Below are 20,123 nucleotides of genomic sequence, written 5' to 3'. Positions count from 1 at the left end.
GTCTGTCCTTTTTAGGAATCAGCTTAACTTTATCACAGAAGAACTGAAGGATCCCTACAGGTAAGAAAATCCTACAGCTTTTGCATACAAAATGATAGAAAGCATAGGAAATAAAAATAATACATTTAGACTACACAACACCAATCAAAATTAACAGTGGAAAATCATAAGGTTCAAGCCATTTCAGGATTTGAGAATATAATCTAGGCTAACAGAACTGGAGGAATGCTGCAGCGTCAGAGGATGTGAATTTAGATGAGATGTTAAACTAAGGGTCTCCTGACTGTTCCAGTGAATTAGTTGGACATAAAATATCCCATAGCACTATTCGAAGAGCAGGAATTTTCACCCAATGTATTAGACAACATTCATCCTTCAGTTAACAACAGTAAAAATAGATAAACAGACCATTCATCTTATTTTCTATTTGTGGGATCTTGCTGCGCACAAATATTGGACCGGGAGCCAATGTAGGTCAGCGAGCAAAGGAGTGATGGGTGAATAGGACTTAGTGCGAGTTAGGATATGTGTAGCAGAGATTTGGATGAGCTCAAATTTATAGAGGGTGCAAGCTGGGAGGCTGGTCAGGAGAGCATTGGAATAGTCGAGTCTAGAGGTAACAAAGGCAAAACAGCAGTACTTGCACTTCAAAAGTAATTTATTGGTTATGAAGTGCTTTGGAACACCCTGGAGATATGATAAGATGCCATTTAAATGCAAGTTTGTTCTTTCTTCAACTATAAAAATTAACATTTTGGTCAGGAGAAACTTGCAGTAATGGGAAGAAATTTTGTTCATTTTGGAAATAAGAACTAAATGCAAATTGCTGGTATTACTTCTCAAAAAAAAGACTGACAACATCCTCTAATCCAGACTCAGACAGGTAGAGTGGAATCACTTTTTATACTGATGGACAGCTAATAAGACAATTTTATTCATGTGTGTATAGCATGGGTACCCACAAATTGACCTTATTTTAAAAATGGAGGAAATTGAATGTAGATAATGCGCCTATGTCATGTTTTGGGATTTTTGATCTTAAGGTATCAATTATATATAAATGTTGTGTTTTAAAACAAAGTGATTTCACATAGATTTAGAAAAGCCACAGGCTGTAAATGTATAAAAGTTAGATGAGCCAGTTTGCAGAATGTTGTGGCTGACCATCTACTTCAAACTGAGACAACGAGTCTTATTCCAAACCATTAAGCTAGGATGGCCCCTACTCATTCTCAGAATAGCAAGATATGTTTCCTTTATACCCACACCCCAAAGGGGAGAGGAAAGGAAGCTGGTTTTATTGACAGGCCAATTGGCAAAGCATTGAATAGGGAAGAAGTTAGAGGGACTTCCCTCTTACTGGCTAGGAAGACAGAGAAAAGGACAAAGGGACAGATCGGCAGTCAGTCAGTCAGCCAGCTAGGAAGCTTGCCCAGTGATTAGAAAACTCACTCTTCTCAAGCTGAGGGTCGGTCAGGATCAGAAGGCTGATCAGGAAAATTTAAACGAGCTGTCTAATAGAGATAGTGTCGTGTATTTCTATTATTTTTCTTGTTCATGAGGAAAGAGCTGAAGTTAGCGGGACTCAAATGAGATTTGATTATAACTTTTACTCTGCACATTCACTTGTGTCTGTGAAATAAAGCAGCTTAAAGTTTTGTATCTACTCTCTTCTCACTAAAGTCTGCCTTCAGAATAGGGTTGGCATTCCTGGAGGTTTGATCACATGATGTTCTGACCATGTGATATCTGACCACATGACATCTGATCACATCATTCCAAAAACGTTATTGCATTTACCTTATAAAAAGGTATATACTAAGTCAAACTGGTACCACTTAGATTCCCCATAACCAACAGTAATACAATAACTCACTGAGAGTCTGTACGTAACTGGTAGTAAGTAATAAGTGTAATGCCCTGATATCCTACCTGTAAATAGGAGTAATCCTATAACCTGCTGATATTCACCCTGAAACCATAGCCAGAAATCTCCTGCACTGCGTGAGGTACCTCAGGCTCCCCAATTTTATGATGCCAATTTTAATAGCCCCAATCTCCCCTCCTATCTCCTTGGACTTTGATTTGGACTCTGGTTCTGTGTGAAGGTGGCAACACTGAACTGGGAACCTCAGTCAGAGCTGATCTGTACTTGGACGTCACACGTCAAAACCGAGCGGCACAGACCGACCTGAACCAAACCAAGAGATCGCACAAAGGGCAGTGGGCTCAGTGTTTGGGGCACTTCATCCTAAACTCAGCTCAGCACCAACATTTCTAAACCACTCCCTGGGCTCAGTCTCAATAAAGGAAAGTTTTCATAGAATTATAGAAATTACAGCACAGGAGGAGGCTGTTTGGCCCCTGGTGCTGGTGCACCATTCCCATGACCCCCAGATCCTTTTATATTCCACTTTTTCAAATATTTATCCCATTCCCTTTTAAATTAAGTTTTAGTCTCTTCCTCAATAGCCGCATATGGTGAAGGATCCCACGGTCTAAATACCCTTAGTTCAAGAACCTTCCTCCTCCCTTCCCGCTTGGTTCTTCCAGTGAGAATCCTTGGTTTTTGTTCTCTTGTTCCCCATTCGCCCACCAATGGAAACAACCTTTCACTATTTACACACAGTAAAGTCCCCAGGTTTCATTCACTGGCTGTCCAAAATCTATCTGAGCCCACATTCCCCATCTCTCTCCTCAAGCCCCCATTCCTCAATCTCCCTCGCTCCCTGAGCTCCCACTGCCCAGTCTCCATCTCCCACCAATACTTCAAAGCATCTCTTGAGCTGATCCTTAGAAATACAATAGAAAACATTAATGATTGGATTTCAAATGCTTGTAAGCTATAATATAAAAGTATGGGAAACTCTGAATAGTCCATAATAAGAATAAGAGGCACTTGATGAATGCAAAACCCTCCTGCCTCTGGAGCTTCAGTTACCTCAATTGCACTGAATAAAAGATTCTCAGGTGAGAAGAGACAATTCCCGAGTCTCCCTCTCTTCCCTCCCCAACCCGATTCCTGAGTCCCCCCCCCAATTGCCGAGTCCCCTCTATCCCAGACTCTCTAAATGCCCTCTTCCGACTGATCCCAGCACACCAGTCGGTCGTGGCTCTCAGCGGTGGTGGTCGGGTGATGTCACCGAACCGGAGGCTTCTCTGATCTCTGATCAGCAGCCGGTGACGTCATGGAGCGGGGGGTGGGGGGTGGATGGCAGGAGCGCACTGTGGCAGGAAAATTTAAAGAGCTGATCCCCTGGGCTGCTGGAGGCAGCACTCAGGGGAGGAATCCCCAATTCCGGGTTGGGAACCCTACTTCAGAAACATTGGAGAAACACATGGGGCCATGTGCAAAAGACACAATATCCAGATCAGATCACAAGGGGGTCCTATTGTTACACCTCCAGTTTATGTTATTGTATAATTAGATATTGAGCAGTACAGACACACTCCTGAGTGGAAGACACTTAGACCACTTATGGGAGTGACCAGGAGCAACGTACCCAAGAGGACACTTAAGGCAGACCCAAAATGTATAACAGCATATGATGCAGAAATCAATATTTTGCAGTGGCTGCCTGCATGCATACCTGAGGTGGATCTAGCTTATGCAGTTGCCAACTTGGAATATATAAATTGCCGAATTTATACTGTTATATGGGGGTTAGAATTTTGAGGAATCTCATATTTGCGACTGTAAACGAGGTATTGCAGAATGGTATCTGCAGAAGGACAAATAAGTAGCTGATGCTAAATAATTCTGGAGAAGCTGAGTGTAGTTTTGCAATTGAAATACAATGAAAAAGTAGAAAAATATTCTATTGTTGATTAAAATGTGCATGAACACTTTTTTGTATTGAGTTATGTAAAGAAATAATTTTCAACGGTTGAAGTTTTTATCTATTCTAATAGAAGCTGATAATCTCTGTTTGGCAGAAATCTACCACTATCCATCATCATTGGTATTCCTTTAGTCACTGTTTGTTACATCCTGGTTAATGTTGCATATTTCACTGTGATGACTCCCACAGAACTGCTGCAGTCTTCTGCTGTTGCTGTGGTAAGTACCTCTTTAGTTGTTAGTCAGTCCTCAAGTTACAGAAATCTAAGAATTGCTGCATTCTATTGGGAAATTCTTTCCAGACATGTTATTTCAGATGTACGGTCAAAAGAAAACTGTAGGACTTCAAGGGTATACAAGACACTTTTGCTAGCAACTGTGATTAATTGCATTTAAGCCCTACTGAGTAGCTCACACCCAATATTTGACCATGTCTTTTTAGTGCACGGTCACAGATTGTGACTGTCCAGCATTACAAAATTTGTGTTTACCTTATATATTTTATTGACAGCATGTGATTGTACAGAGTAACAGTTATAAATCAAATTTCATCTAATTTCATGAACTTCAGCTCCCTCCTCACAAACAAGAAAAAAAAATCTAAAAATAAGCTATACTGACCCTTTGCTTTTCCAAATCCTTTCTGTGTAAACTTGGTCAAAATTCATGAAACATTACATTATTTAAGAACACAGACAGCAGTGGCTAGCGAAGAGTTAATTGAGAAAAGTGATCTGTTCTGGGGTTTCAATTATTGCAGTAATCAGATTGAACCTGCAGGATGTACTTCAGCGAGACCAGCCATCTCATTCTATTTAACATCATCGTTGCTTTTCAAAAGAATGTCTCCGTGGCAGTGCGAAACATGATATGCTGTAACATTTAAATGACAAATTTGTTTGTCTGGGAATTTGTGTATGCAAATTTTGCCTTGGTTTAATACACAGATTATGGTGAACATGGCAGTACATGAAAATGGCCATCAACTGTTCTAAATTTATGAGGTATAATCCCATTGCATCTTGGATAATGTTAAAAAAAACATCTGTTTTCCTAATACAAACCACTTTTGTACTGCTTCAAAGAAATTAATTGGATAAAAGCCAGGGAGTGCTGTTCTTGCTTGATTTTGAAGTCTGTATTGAAAAAACTCTTGAGAATTTGGTTAAGTATTTCGTATGAAACTACATGAGAGGTACAGCTTGAGGTATCAGGCTATTACCAAGGGTCACAAGAAAGGTTATTAACGTTCATTACTCAGGACTTTATTTTAACTGCTGGCAAATTGAATGTTATAAATCATAGATGCCTTGTACTCTAGTTATTGCTTGATTCTTTGTTTTTTTTCATAACCTTACCGGATTTGGTAAATTAATATAATTAGTTGCTTTGGCCAGTTAAATCACTGGTTTGTGCATAATTTGCCTAACAGATTAGACATGGTAGTCTAGCACAAGGCAGTGTTTAATCCAATAGTGGTATTGCAAATGGAATAATTAAGGACAGTCAGCACAGATTTGTTAAGGGGAGGTCTTGTCTGACTAACTTGATTGAATTTTTCGAGGAGGTGACAAGGAGGATTGATGAGGGTAGTGCAATTGATGTAGTCTACATGGGTTTGAGCAAGGCTTTTGACAAGGTCCCAAATGGTAGATTGGTCAAAAAAGTAAAGGCCCATGGGATCCAAGGTACTGTGGCAAATTGGATCCAAAATTGGCTCAGTGGTAGGAAGCAAAGGGTAATGGTCGACGGGTGTTTTTGCGACAGGAAAGCTGTTTCCAGTGGGTTCAGTACTAGGTCCTTTGCATTTTGTGGTATACATTAACGATTTGAATTTAAACGTAGGGGGCATGTTTAAGAAATTTGCGGATGACACAAAGATAGGCCGTGTGTTTGATAGTGAGGAGGAAAGCTGTAGACTGCAGGAAGATATCAATGGACTGGTCAGATGGGCAGAAAAGTGGCAAATGGAGTTCAATCCGAAGAAGTGTGAGGTGATGCATTTGGGGAGAGCAAACAAGGCAAGGGAATACACAATAAATGGGGGGATACTGAGAGGTGTAGAGGATGTGAGGGACCTTGAGTGCATGTCTACAGATCTCTGAAGGTAGCAGGATAGGTAGATAAGGTGGTTAAGGCGGCATATGGAATGCTTTCCTTTATTAGCCGAGGCATAGAATATAAAAGCAGGGATGTTATGCTGGAACTGTATAAAACACTAATTGGGCCACAGCTTGAGTACTGCGCACAGTTCTGGTCACCACATTACAGGAAGGATGTAATTGCACTAGAGGAGTTTTAGTGGATGTTGCCAGGACTGGAGGATTTTAGCTATGATGATGGATTGGATAGGCTGGGGTTGTTTTCCTTGGAACAGAGGAGGCTGAGGGGTGATTTGATTGAGGTGTACAAAATTATGAGGGGCCTAGATAGAGTGAATAGGAAGGACCTATTTCCCTTAGCGGAGGGGTTAATAATCAGGGGGCATAGATTTAAAGTGATTGGTAGAAGGATTAGAGCAGAAATGAGGAAAAATTTTCCCACCCAGAGGGTGGTGGGAGTCTGGAACTCACTGCCTGAGAGGATGGTAGAGACAGAAACCCTCAACTCATTTAAAAAATACCTGGATGCGCAGGGCTACGGACCAAATGCGGGAAAGTGGGATTCAGGTGGGTGGCTCATTTCTCAGCCGGCGCGGACACGATGGGCCGAATGGCCTCCTTCCGTGCCGTAAATTTTCTATGATTTCTATTAGCCCCTGGGTCACACTCTGCTAAAGCAGAAAGTGAAAAGATACAGACTTCAGATAATAAAGGGACATGGTCTGCTTACAGAAACTGTTTTTGAACCATTGAATGAGACAATGGTGCAAAAGAGTCAAAAGCAATATCATCTATTGGGAGGTTATTTGAAATAATCCAAACACTACTCTACATGCAGAAATTTAGCAACTTGGCCTAAATAATTGGTTTTTGGTGCACCGGCAATACGTAATGAAACAATATTGAAAATAAAAGGTCAATTTCTTCGAAGCAAAATGACAATGGCTACAATAGAGTGCTGGCAAAAGGGCCAGGCAATTAGAGTCAAGAAAGTGAACTAAGTTTCCAAAGCTTTTGGAAATGCATAGAGGTATAGAGAAAAGAAACTTTGATTTTTGCATTATTCAGGGGAAGGGAGGCATCCAAATCCGGTAAGTGATGCATACTTGTTTTAAAAAGTATGCTCAGAAGTAATAAATCATAGACTTTTTTGTTTACAAATAGGCTTGTTAATATTTAGTTGTCTTGTCAAATTAAATTATGATCAGTGTCCATATCATTTACTGTACATGAAGCAAGTAAATGATTTAATGGTTCTGTGTTCTGGAAATGTCTGATTGTAAAGCATCTTTATTTATTTCTAGTCAACAAGTAAAATTTATTCTTTCATATATACAAAATGCAAGGCTGAAATGTCTGCTTCAAATCTTCCTTCTCATCCCAAAAAAAAATTCTATGGTAAAGAGGTGATGAACACATCTTGCTTTGGTCTGATAGTCGTAGCTGCATTAAAATTAAAAAGTGAAATAATCATGTATCATCTTATTCATTTTTCTGTATCAAGGTTTCCTAAGTGTACAAAATAAAATGCAATAAAGAAATAAGCTCATCACAGGCAACTAGTCAAAAATTAAAATAATTTGACCTGTGAGCGTGAACTTCAGCATTTTATGTAGTTTTAAACCAATGAAAAAAGTTAAATTCGGCAATAGATTGTAATAGTTCAGAAAAATACTGCAGTCCAAAACTTATTTGACTAAGAAGTAAAAAGGTAGATATTAGAAGAGTTGAACTAAAATATTAAAACATTATCCTAACTCTAACTTCCAGAAATGTAAGGAATCTTACAACACCAGGTTATAGTCCAACAGTTTTATTTGAAAATCACAAGCTTTCAGAGGCTTTCTCTTTCGTCAGGTGAGGTGATTTTCAAATAAAACTGTTGGACTATAACTTGGTGTTGTAAGATTCCTTACATTTGTCCACCCCAGTCCATCACCGGCATCTCCACATCATAACTTCCAGAAAGTGTTAGCCCTGTACAGAAAACATTTCATCTACAAATTGTAACCTTTATAACCCAATAGCTTTATATTATAATAGGCATATAGAGTCTGAGCAGATAATAACTAGGATCTAAATAAATGTTATCCAGTAATGACCTTGATCTATTTATGGATCTTCCCAATTAGAAATGCATTTGAGAACATGCTCAAAAGATGTGGAGAAAGTGGCCAGGCTCTTCCAATGCCAAAACTCCCACTTATGAAGCTCAGTTGAAGTTTGGCAGGTTCAGTTAAGGATATTATGTTGACCCTCACTCACATAGTTAGTTGCAAGTAGTCACTTTAAAAACTGCTACAAAAAATGCTCCCACTTTTTCATCAGAAAAGTCTCAAGTCCAACGCCCAAGTATCTTTAATGAAGTTTCAAATTACTGTGCTTAAGGATAGACAATGATTTGAAAGAGAAACGATTTGAAGAATGTTCCATACATTAATTTCAAGTTGTTTGGATGCTAATTTCTAACATTAATTTTCCAGTGGTGTATTTAAATCTACAAACAAACCTACAAACTTCATGGCATAGTCCACTAACTAGAATTACACCTGAAAATAAATCTCTCTCTAAATTCTGTGCCACTGTAACAGGAACATTTGTGACATAATCCATCATTTATTTATTTTAACAGACTTTTGGTGATCGGGTCCTCACACCGGCCTCTTGGATAGTTCCACTCTTTGTTGTATTTTCTACCTTTGGAGCTGCAAATGGTTCCTGTTTCACAGCCGGCAGGTAAAAGATACTTTTTATTAAAACAAAGACCAAAGATGCATTTTCCCATTTAGGTTCCATTGTACCACACTATTCTCTGGCTGAGGGTTTGTATAGGTAATTCACTTCCAGGCCATTGCAAATGCTAGATTCTCAAAAAGGCAAGACAGTAGTCCATGATGAGGTGCTCTGATTTAAAAAAAAAATACCCTCCTTTTCAGTGGGGAAATGCTTACATTTGGTGTCCATATCTGACAGTGTGGGGATTAATCAGGTAGGGTGACAAACTTCTCTTTAAATACATAGTCCAGCCCAGACTATCAGACAAGGATAGCAAGGATATTAGGAAGAATCCTTCGCAAACAGTATTCATACTCCAAGCCAAGCCTGGGTATTCTGACACACAAATTGATTGAAATATAGGAGATCAGAGCAGCCAAATGATAATATAGAGAGTGCAACGCCCATGTTACTACTGTGTGGCACAGGAATTTAAATTTACTACCTGCTGTGGTTATTTACATTCCTGAAATGAAAGCATCCTTTATAAACTTCATGAATAATCCCATGTGCACAACAGGGAAACTCAAAGGATGCAGTTTCTTGGAGATATTTTGACAACCGTATCAATGCTGACATTTTGTTCCCTTCCTGATTCATATAAATGTCTCTCTTCTGGAATATCATTTATTTTACAAAGGAGAAAGAGTATATATTAAACAACTCTACCAGCTACAATGCAGCTACTTAGAATACTTCCTGAAAAGAACAGATTGAGGGGTTGGTTGGGTGGAACCTGGAATAAAGAAGATTCTTCAATTAAAATAATATACAAGACCCTGCAAGGTATGCAATGGTAGGTCATGTAGTTTTCTGCATTCTTTGAATGCAGTATAATCTCTACATTACAACCAGGATAGTCTACATTAAGGAAAGTCACCTGGGGATTTTTTGATACAAAAGGATCACAAGATAGGATAAACATCTGGTAGCTGAGGTTTAAAACTACAGTGTCAAGGAAAACTGATTGGTATTCAGCTTCAGGGGTAGTCAAGACATCATGCATCAATGCTGGAGGCCATATCAATGTATAATACAGGAGATGAAATTGTGACCCACTGTACAAAGTCAGCCATCTGCTTGGAGAGGGGAGTAATGTCCACTGCCACAGGTTCAATGGATTCCTTCGGAAAGAGGAGTATTTTTATTTTTCCTGGTAATTCTAATTTTAACTGCAGTGGTCAAAGTGCAGGAAAACATCATCTTCTACTTTGAGCAACTTCACAATGACTCACAGCAGTAGGCAAATTCTCCAACACTGACACAGCTGACCGCAATCTACTATCAAACTCAAGATAGAGGCAGTGAATAGATGAATTCCACTGGGATGGTTTCCTTACTGCTCACACTACTCAGAAAGATAAGGGAGAAAGTACTTCTTGAAATATACTGTATTAAGTTTACTGATCACAAACAGCTCAATCACATTATGCCACATTGGGTACATTTGTTCAACCAGGAATTAAGAAGACGCCTCTGTCGAAAAATGAATGCTATCAGGATACAGTCCCCTATGAGGAAAGATCACAAATCTTATGTTACCAAATAACTGTGTCCTCCAATTTTCCCAGTTACCAACACAGGCTTATTTCTACCTTTATATTCCTCCCTTTGGTTCAGCACCTACTTCAACCATATCCAATGGCTCAGCCGGACAATCTGCTTCTGGGCTCTTGGAGCATCTGTTAGGAGGTGTAAGAGATGAAATAGATTGGCCTACCTCTTTTTAAAAAATGAACCATTCCTTCTCTGCTAATATTGCATGGGGAGACAGGCACAGATTCACTTTCCCCACCTACTGATTCACCACATTGGTACAACCAATGCATTGTGCTCCTTATCTGTCTGTACAGTTTATTCCCTTTCAAGCTTTCTTTAGATCATTAAAGTTAGCTGATAGCTGAAACTTAAATATCTCTGTACGTCTGGAGAGCTGTTTTAATTTCATCTTTTCTTAACAGGCTTACGTTTGTGACGGCACGTGAGGGTCACATGGTTAAGATTTTGTCATACATCAACATCAGACGTTTAACACCTTCACCGGCTCTCCTGTTCAATGTAAGTCATTCAGTTTTCATTTACTATAAAAAAGAGATAGCTTGATGCTAGTGTACTAATATGATGAATGTCAGAATGACAGTAAGCCGTTTTCGTGTATCCACAGTGGTGGCAATAACGGAAGACCATCATTATTATTACAATAAAAATACTATAAACAGTCTAGATAGTGTATCAAATTTCTCAAAGTGTAGTGATTGTGAAAATTATACATTTGTATATTCTAGCCCAACATCTCCAACCTACTTGGAGTACCATTCAAAACTGACTACAACTGCCATTTGTTGGTATTCTAAAGTGCAATACATTCAAAGAGCAAATTAAACAGAATTCCTTCCACTGTATATTGAGGCTGCCTGGTGCTGTACTATTAGCAATAATGGTGCTTAGAAAATGTTATTTATGGGCAGCAAATCAGTGACCTGCTGTAAATGTTACATTGCCAAATGCAGGCATGATTCTAAATCCTGAATTCAGCTCAAAGTCGACATAAGAATGAATATTGCCTTGGAACAATAGGGAAAAGAATAGTTAAGTACTTCTCAGCACATCATCTAACTAGAAGGGGCTCTAACCTTAAAAAACAGAATCTCACCCCCTGTGATTGTTTCCACTCCAAATTCTTGTGGACCGTCTGTTTCTGACTTCCTTTCTTAGCTGGACAGAACGCCAAAGGCTTGACCTCGGACTCTTCCTAGGAGTGTGTCCTTGGCAGCACCTCCTCTGGTATATGAATGAAGCCATCACAACATATTACAGCCAATTTCCTTTCTGGGAGGTGTAAATTGACCTAATTGTCTCAGAATAATTGGTCTAATTCACATTCCCAAAACTTGGGTGCTCTGAGGATTTAATCCTTTGTGAGACAAATTTAACTTAATAGGAATATCTTACCAATTACCCAAAATTCCTCCTAGGTTAAATCATCACAATTCCCAAAACACAACAATTAGCACATCTTTAATTGATGGCAGAAATGTTACATCCCAACAGATCGATTCATGATCTTAGCACCAACGAACAAATCTTTTCCATTTTGCATTATAAGTTTTTACGGTGGAAACGTTTATATACTAGGAAAGTCTGTAGTCATAGAAATACGATCGGATAGGTAGGTCTATTTAGTAGCCAAAGGAATGTGCCTACACTCTTGCATGTAACAGTTAAGGTTCGTCGGCATCCTTATCACGTTTTCTGAAAGGCCTCACTTTTTTCGAAGAAGACTGTGATCTCTCGCTACATCCCATTTGTTTTGGTCGTCAGGTGCACCAAAATCCTTAGTAGGATAGACTAACTTCCCTGAATTTAGATACCTTTAACCTATTTCTTGCTTTGCTTAGGTAACCCCAGAATTTGCCTTGTGAGCTGCCTTACAGCAACAGTGTATGCACTTCTTGAAGCTGACCCTACTCCAGTCCTACCATTATTGGTAGTCAAATGCCCTTCCTGCCCTGCTGCTTTCAGTAGCCTTGGTGATTTGCACACAATATCAGGTTGAGTTTATTCCATCCAAATTAATATTGGTAGAGATGCTTTAAGTACGCAAGTTAATTTAGCTTGATCAGAATGTTGGACTCACTAACACCTCGAGCACAGTAACCTCAGTATTATATCATGTGTCATATTATGTGTCAACCAACGTGATTTTGTTTTTAGACTCAAGTAACATCTTCTGAAAAAAATCCTGGTAATGTATTATATATAAACCCAGTTCCATAACTCCTCTTTAGTAAGTTAATTGTTTAATACTGCAATTTATTTTTCAGGGCCTTCTAGCTATTATCTACATAATTCCTGCGGATATTAACACTCTTATAAACTACTTCAGCTTTGCTTCCTGGATTTTTTATGGACTGACTGCTCTCTCACTGATTGTCATGAGATTTACAAGAAAACATATGAGAAGACCAGTAAAGGTTAGATTTATGTGACCTTTCTTTCCTATGCAAATATAATTATGTGGACAGACATTACTTTTATCAACTGAAATTTACATTTATTTTTCAGGAACCCCATTTAATCTCAGTGGGCTTTTGCTCTCAAAAGTTTTTTTATCCATTAAACAATATATAATATTGGTAGTTGGGTTGAATGCTGTACAAAACACAGTAAGTTATAATTTAATTTGCCAAAGAATATTTGCTCCACACCCTGTACTAGGCTCATACTTAGTTTGTATAAGAGGCTAAGTGCATTGCTAAATTCACAAACAAATTAAACAGAAGGAGCAATTATAAATTTGTTAATCTCTAGTGTGAAATTATTCAATACAGTAATCCATTTTTCAGGGCTTTCTCAGCCATTATCTAAAATTGAAATTGCAGGCAAGTGAGCCTATGATTTGCTGATAAGCTGCCTGCTGCATCCAAGGTCCAGCCAATGGAGCAGGGCCTCAGAAAAAAACATTTTATGTTCCCCAGAGATAATTCAAGAGTTTCGGGTTTGTCTCCCACAATGTGTACAGCAATCATCCCTTTTGAACTGTTTAAAAAACTGTTGAAAGGTTAACTTTTTTTCTCCACAGATGCTGCTTGACTTGCTGAGTATTTCCAGCATTTTCTGTTCCTATTTCAGATTTCCAGCATCCGCAGTATTTTGCTTTTGACGGAGGATTTTGTACTGAAATTCTTCTCCCATGTCTGTATTGTTAAAATCTCAGTGTTTATTCTCATTTCAGGTTCCCATAGTTCTTCCGCTTGTGGTGACTCTTATCGCTATCTACTTGGTTCTGGCTCCAATCATTAATTCCCCAGATTGGGCATACCTATATTGTGCACTACTTCCTGAACATATGTACTTGTGAACATATATCCATACATTCCCATGGTTCATTCTCCAATGTATTGTTCAAATCGTCCTTCTTACTGCTTCTCAGATTTACATTGAGATCAGTTCATAATATTTTTTGACTTAAGTCTTTTAGCCTTTCAATGTGAGTAGATACATGACAGTTTGCTTATTATCCCCTTTATTGAGAATACATCAGAATACATGAGACCAATGCAGGTCTTATTTCACAGGGAATAGTATATGGAATTATTATAGAAAGCCCATCTATTATCTTTATAATGCATTGCCTTATCACCTCTTTGGGTCTCATCATACCAGATGTTTTGCTTGGTAGAAAAGATGGGTATGTAAACTGCTCCCAGGTCTCCGTCAGTGCCTCTCTGTGATGGTCTTTCCCCCTCCCACAATCTATTACCCCATGGTTTAGTACTGTGCAATTAGATATTTTGTGAGCTTTTTCTTAGACACTACCACTTTGTTCATAGTCCCAAGTAACCATTCCCTTACTAAAACAAATAAATTAGAATGTAGGGCTGCTCATTATATTCATAGGTTTTTGGAACTGTCCAAATCACACAATGATCTTGTATTGTACTTCATGAAAACTTATTCAGTAATCTGCTGTGGTGAGTTGCATGGTTTCAGCTTGTTAAACGATAACAGTATCTGTGATTGCTTGTTTCCTAAACCTTAGCTCTGCCAACCTGCAACTAAACTCTCTGGCCTTAGGTATGTGGGATGTGACCCTACATGGATAGAATGTGCACTCCACACAGGACAAACAAAAAGCCGACTGATGGGTATAGATTTCTCAGTAGCTTGAATTGGAGACTCTTGAAAGTGGTGATGGGTTACCACATGTCAGAAACCTGGCTAATCAAAAAAACTCAAAAACCTCTCCCATATCTGTATTGTTAAAATCTCACTGTGTATTTTCATTTCAGGTCCCCATAGTTCTTCCGCTTGTGGTGACTGTTGTCGCTATTTACTTGATTCTGGCTCCAATCATTGACTCCCCAGACTGGGCTTACCTATATTGTGCACTATTTATTGTGGGAGGAATGATATTTTACGTTCTGTTTATTTACTTTCACTTCAGCTGGACTCGCAGAATAATGAGTAAGTAGTAAATATTTGTTGCTTAATGTATTCATTATTAATTAACTTGACAACTAGCGATAAGTTCCAAAGCAAGTTGGGCTTATTTGGATCAATTTATAAAATCAGTATGTATCTTTTGGTGTTATAACATAAACCTAATGATCCAGTGGTCCCTTTATTAAAGTGTTGCAGCAATACAGCAGAAGATGGAAATAGGTTAAATTCTCATTGTTGAATTCCATATCTGAGCTACATTCCTATGAGCAGGGGCCAGCCATTTCCTTATGCAGAGTGGAACAAGAAAAAGAGCAACTTGAGGTGGGGTGTGGGGCAAGAAATAGAAGCCCGAGAGTGGATCTTATTGAGGTAATAAAGATCCATAAGAGGATCAAAAATTGGAACCCTGGTAACTGTTTACTATGGCCTGGAGAACGACAATGAGGCGTCATAGTCTGAAACTCAGAAGAGGGGAGGTGATTGGACAGATCAGATATAACTACTTCACACCAAGAATGGTGAATATTTGGAACAGATTGGCCAAGGAGGTGATTGCAGTTGATAACATCAGTAGTTCAAGAACAAGCTGAATAGGCATTTGACAACAAATTCAACTGAGTGATATAGCTAGTGAATTGTGTGTTCTGCTTTTGAAATCTGAAGCTAGCAAGACAGACTGGAATGATCTTTACCAGTCGTGTACATTCCTACAAAATACTAGGCAGAAGATCTGTCATTATGCTGCTCTTGACTGTTGCCCAGCAGGCTGCTCAGAATAGCAGCTCGCTGACCCAGGAGCAAATTTGCTGGCTATCCTACGGCTCAAGGAGGTTTAAATAGACTACTTTGTTACTAGTTATTTGCCACCGTGTTTTTCAGCTGCTGTTGTTGGGCTTGCTAGGGGTATTTTTCATTGGACAGGTTACGTCTTTAAATTTAAAAAAAATTTAAGAAGCATTTGCATTTGTTTTTGTCACATGATACAAATTATTTGGTGACATCAAGCAGACAACAAGATGGTCCTGTGGATCTCGTGCCAGAATTCCTTGGCACACAAGTAATTCATATCATGTCACACAAGTATCTCCTTGTAGTAAATTCTCTCCCTCACAAACTTTACCTTCCTTTTCAGACCTAATATTTGGACTCTATTATGGATAACCCAGACCCAAGCTCCAAAAAAATCCTCGAAGTGTAGATCTGTGTTGACAAATGTAATATTTCAATGAATAACTTAGGTTGCCTTTTGTTGATTAACTCTCCAGATATTATTTTTCTTATGAATATAATAAGATAGAAAGTTAGCAAATAGCACATCTTTCTTCTTGGACAAATGAACAACAAAAAACATATTTATGTGGATATGTTTAGTTGCACAAAATGTTTTTCATTCTTGTTGGATAAATCAGCCTATATTTCACATCCTTACCAACAGTGAAAGCACCAACAATGTAAATTTTAGTACATGAGTAATTGTGAAAGTATATCTTTGCGTCACGCCTCATCATGTTCATGATTGTAGCTGACTGTTTTGATGAAAAAGTAACCTCCAAATTTTATTTTCAGGACCCTTTACCAAGCATCTGCAGCTGTTGATGGAGGTAGCACCAGCAGAGTCTGAATCGTAAAAGTACTCATTGCCTCATTTTTAATTCTATCCTCTAATATTTTATGGTTAGAGATGGAGCAGAGACAGCTGTAATATATTTCCTGACAGCATCTTTGAAAAAACAAACAAGAATTCTCCTATTTCTGTAAACCAACATACATAATAGTACTCAAGGAAGTACTATTATTTGAAACTATATCAAATATCTGCCATCTTATTAATTTATATAGTCTGGTATATTTTTAATTAATATATACTCTGTATAAAATCAGTTTGTAATGTGATATATATGTTTGATCACCTTATTAAAATTCATATTGAAGTGTACTAGTGTCAAGTGAAAGAGCCAGATTTACCATCCTAATTTCCCACATAGGAAATAGTGTTAAGGGAATGCACCAAGTAGAAACCAATTATTTCCCAAGAGGAGGAAGTCACCCTTACAGTAATTGAGGCAGAAGCTAAGAAGCAAATTGTTTGCCTGCTCATTTAATCAGGGAAAGGCATTTGATCCTGGAGGACCTAAAACAAGGAAGGAAAAGGAAAAGTTATCCCAAGTGTAATATGCAAAAGACACAAAGGTTAGTGGCCACTGTAGTAAAAACATGGAGTATACATTTTAAAGAGTTAGAGGCCTGACAGGTCCATTAAATTTTCAACACTTTACAATTAGAGTAGGAGACTGTGCAATGTAGTGAGTATGTAGAGATGAGAAAGAGCATGTAGCACTGCATATTTGGAACTTATAAGGAACAAAGGTAGAACGTTCATGGAAGCACTGGCAATTGTAGTATTCATAAAATAAAGATAAGAAAGTTTGCAACAGACAGACATTGGGAAATAGAAGTGAGAGGGGGATCACCTATCAAATGACAAGCTTTTTCTTGTATCCTGTCCAGGAATGATGCTAGAAGATTCCCCCCCAACCTCCAATACAGAAGTGATATTCAAGTCTTTGATGGATTTGGGCTTCATAGAGAACTAAGAGTTTAGTGGAAAAGAAGCATTTGGCACAAAAAGAGGAAAATCTAGCTTGTTCGCAGTAGCTTTGCTAATGGAGGAAATATGGGAGTTCTATTGGCAGTCAGAGAAGATAATGTTTTAATGTCAACAGATGAAGGAGGGTTAAAGGCAGGGAAATAATAAAAGTTAAGAGGTGGTTTCTATTACTTTGACTTGCAAGAGGGTTCATGTAACAACAACTTGCATTTATATAGCACCTTTAACATAGTAAAACATCCACAGGCGCTTCACAGGAGGTTATCAGACAAAATTTGACACTGAGGTACATAAGGAGATATTAGGACAGGTGACCAAAAGCTTGGTCAAATAGGAAGGTTTTAAGGAGCGCCTTAAAAGGAGAGGAGAGAGGTAGAGAGGCGAAGAGGCTCAGGGAGGGAATTCCAGAGCTTAGGGCCTAGGCAGCTGAAGGCACGGCTGCCAATGGCGGAGCGATGAAAATCTAAGGACACCCAGCAGGAGTTACTGGAGATAACCAAAGTGCGGTTGAAAAGGTAGGTTTCAAAGGAAATTTTTGAAGGGGATTACAAGACAGAAAGGTTTCATGAGTTCTGAAATGCTGAGGTGTAGTGGCTGAAGGCTCTGCCATTGATGATGGAGCAGAGGGAGGGAACAAGAGAGTAAATCAGTTAGAGAAGTAGAGGGTTTGTGCTGGCACGTAGGGGTGGAGAAGATTGCAGAGGCAGGGCAGAACAAGACCTTAGAAGGCTTTGAAGGAAATTAAGAAATAGTATCTTTTAAAAACTTACTGAAACAAAACTTTCAATGGCCATTGCAGGACAACGAGGAGATATTGACATCATAATTCAGTCATTGTGCTGCAAGAGAACTGAAGGTTGTGAGCACTAATAGCATGCAATCTGATGAGTAGTGAAATCAAACAAAAGAGTGAAGATCATTGATCTGAATATGGAACAGAGTGGGAAAGGGGACTGAGATCTGGGAAATCTCTAAGTTACTGGGGAAAAGAAGTCAGAAGATAAGCTAAAGGTAGGGTGTTCTGTGAAACAACCAGATGGGCATGAATGGTGGGGGGCCATTTGATAATTTGTTTAGATAAAAATAATTTTAGATGCTGTCAATGGCTTTGGAGATATTGAAGCAATGTCATATGAGTGACTAAAAAGTTCGAAAGCAGAGATCCAGAGGTTTGTAACATAGGAAACAAGAATGCAAGTGCAACATAGAAAATAGGAGCAAGAGTAGGCCATTCGGCCCTTTGGGCCTGCTCCGCCATTCAAAATGATCATGGCTGATCGTCTCACTCAGTACCCTGTTCCCGCTTTTCCCCCATATCCCTTGATCCCATTATCATGAAGAAATATATCTATCTCCTTCTTGAATATATCTAATGACTTGGCCTCCACTGCCTTCTGTGGATTTTTTAAAAATGCGTTCATGGGATGTGGGCGTCGCTGGCGAGACCAGCATTTATTGCCCATCCCTAATTGCCCTTGAGAAGGTGATAGTGAGCTGTCTTCTTGAACCGTTGCAGTCCGTGTGGTGAAGGTTCTCCCTCAGTGTTGTTAGGTAGGGAGTTCCAGGATTTTGACCCAGCGCCTATGAAGGAACGACGATATATTTCCAAGTCGGGACGGTGTGTGACTTGGAGGGGAACATGCAGGTGGTGTTCCCATGTGCCTGCTGCTCTTGTCCTTCTAGGTGGTAGAGGTCGCGGGTTTGGGAGGTGCTGTCGAAGAAGCCTTGGCGAGTTGCTGCATTGCATCCTATGGATGGGACACACTGCAGCCACTGTGCGCCAGTGGTGAAGGGAGTGAATGTTTAGGGTGGTGGATGGGGTGCCAATCAAGCGGGCTGCTTTGTCCTGGATGGTGTCACACTCCTGACTTGTGCCTTGTAGATGGTGGAAAGGCTTTGAAGAGTCAGGAGGTGAGTCACTCGCCGCAGAACACCCAGCCTCTGACCTGCTCTTGCAGGCACAGTATTTATATGGCTGGTCCAGTTAAGTTTCTGGTCAATAGTAACCCCCGGGATGTTGATGGTGGGGGGGGGGGGGGGGGGGGATTCGGCGATGGTAATGCAGTTGAATGTCAAGGGGAGGTGGTTAGACACTTTCTTATGGTAGAGAATTCCACAGGTTCACCACCCTCCGAGTGAAGAAATTTCTCCTCATCTCTGTTCTAAATGGCATACCCCGTATCCTGAGACTGTGACCCCTGGTTCTGGACTCCCCAGCCAGCGGGAATATCCTCCCTGCATCTAGTCTATCTAGTCCTGTTAGAATTTTATATGTTTCGATGAGATCACCTCTCATTCTTCTAAACTCTAGTGAATATAGGCCTAGTTGACCCAATCTCACCTCATACGGGAGTCCTGCCATTCCAGGAATCAGTCTGGTAAACCTTCGTTGCACTCCCTCTGTGGCAAGGACATCCTTCCTCAGATAAGGAGACCAAAACTGCGCACAATACTCCAGATGTGGTCTCACCATGGCCCTGTATAACTGCAGTAAGGCATCCCTGCTCCTGTACTCAAATCGTCTTGCAATGAAGGCCAACATACCATTTGCCTTCCTAACTGCTTACTGCACCTGAATGCTCGCTTTCAGCGACCGGTCTACAAGGACACCCACGTCTCGTTGCACCTCCCCTTTTCCCAATCTATCACCAGATAATAATCTGCCTTTCTGTTTTTACAACCAAAGTGGATAACCTCACATTTATCCACGTTGTACTGCATCTACCATATTCTTGCCCACTCACCCAACTTGTCTAAATCACATTGGAGCCTCTTTGCATCCTCCTCACAGCTCTCGCCGTTCCTTCATAGTCGCTGTGTCAAAATCCTGGAACTCCCTTCCTAACAGCAC

The 20,123-nt window shown here is 39.6% G+C and overlaps 2 protein-coding genes across 3 annotated transcripts in view; one reads left to right on the top strand and one right to left on the bottom strand.

The window, feature by feature from the left end:
- slc7a9 (solute carrier family 7 member 9) overlaps positions 1-16,562 on the top strand; it is a 54,783-nt gene extending 38,221 nt beyond the window's left edge. Inside the window, exons 7-13 of the mRNA XM_067997980.1 lie at positions 16-60; positions 3,937-4,060; positions 8,576-8,679; positions 10,680-10,776; positions 12,543-12,692; positions 14,511-14,685; positions 16,231-16,562. Coding sequence (XP_067854081.1) covers positions 16-60; positions 3,937-4,060; positions 8,576-8,679; positions 10,680-10,776; positions 12,543-12,692; positions 14,511-14,685; positions 16,231-16,292 — 757 coding nt within the window. The 3' untranslated portion in view covers positions 16,293-16,562. The remainder of the gene's footprint in view (positions 1-15; positions 61-3,936; positions 4,061-8,575; positions 8,680-10,679; positions 10,777-12,542; positions 12,693-14,510; positions 14,686-16,230) is intronic.
- The window catches only part of zgc:165481 (uncharacterized protein LOC100073327 homolog), a 197,354-nt gene that overhangs the window by 84,801 nt on the left and 92,430 nt on the right, over positions 1-20,123 (bottom strand). The window lies entirely within an intron of this gene.

This window comes from Heptranchias perlo, chromosome 16, assembly GCF_035084215.1.
Source record: "Heptranchias perlo isolate sHepPer1 chromosome 16, sHepPer1.hap1, whole genome shotgun sequence".
NCBI classification, from domain to species: domain Eukaryota; kingdom Metazoa; phylum Chordata; class Chondrichthyes; order Hexanchiformes; family Hexanchidae; genus Heptranchias; species Heptranchias perlo.
The sequence above is the reverse complement of the archived record's forward strand: the minus strand, read 5'-3'. Positions and strand labels throughout refer to the sequence as shown.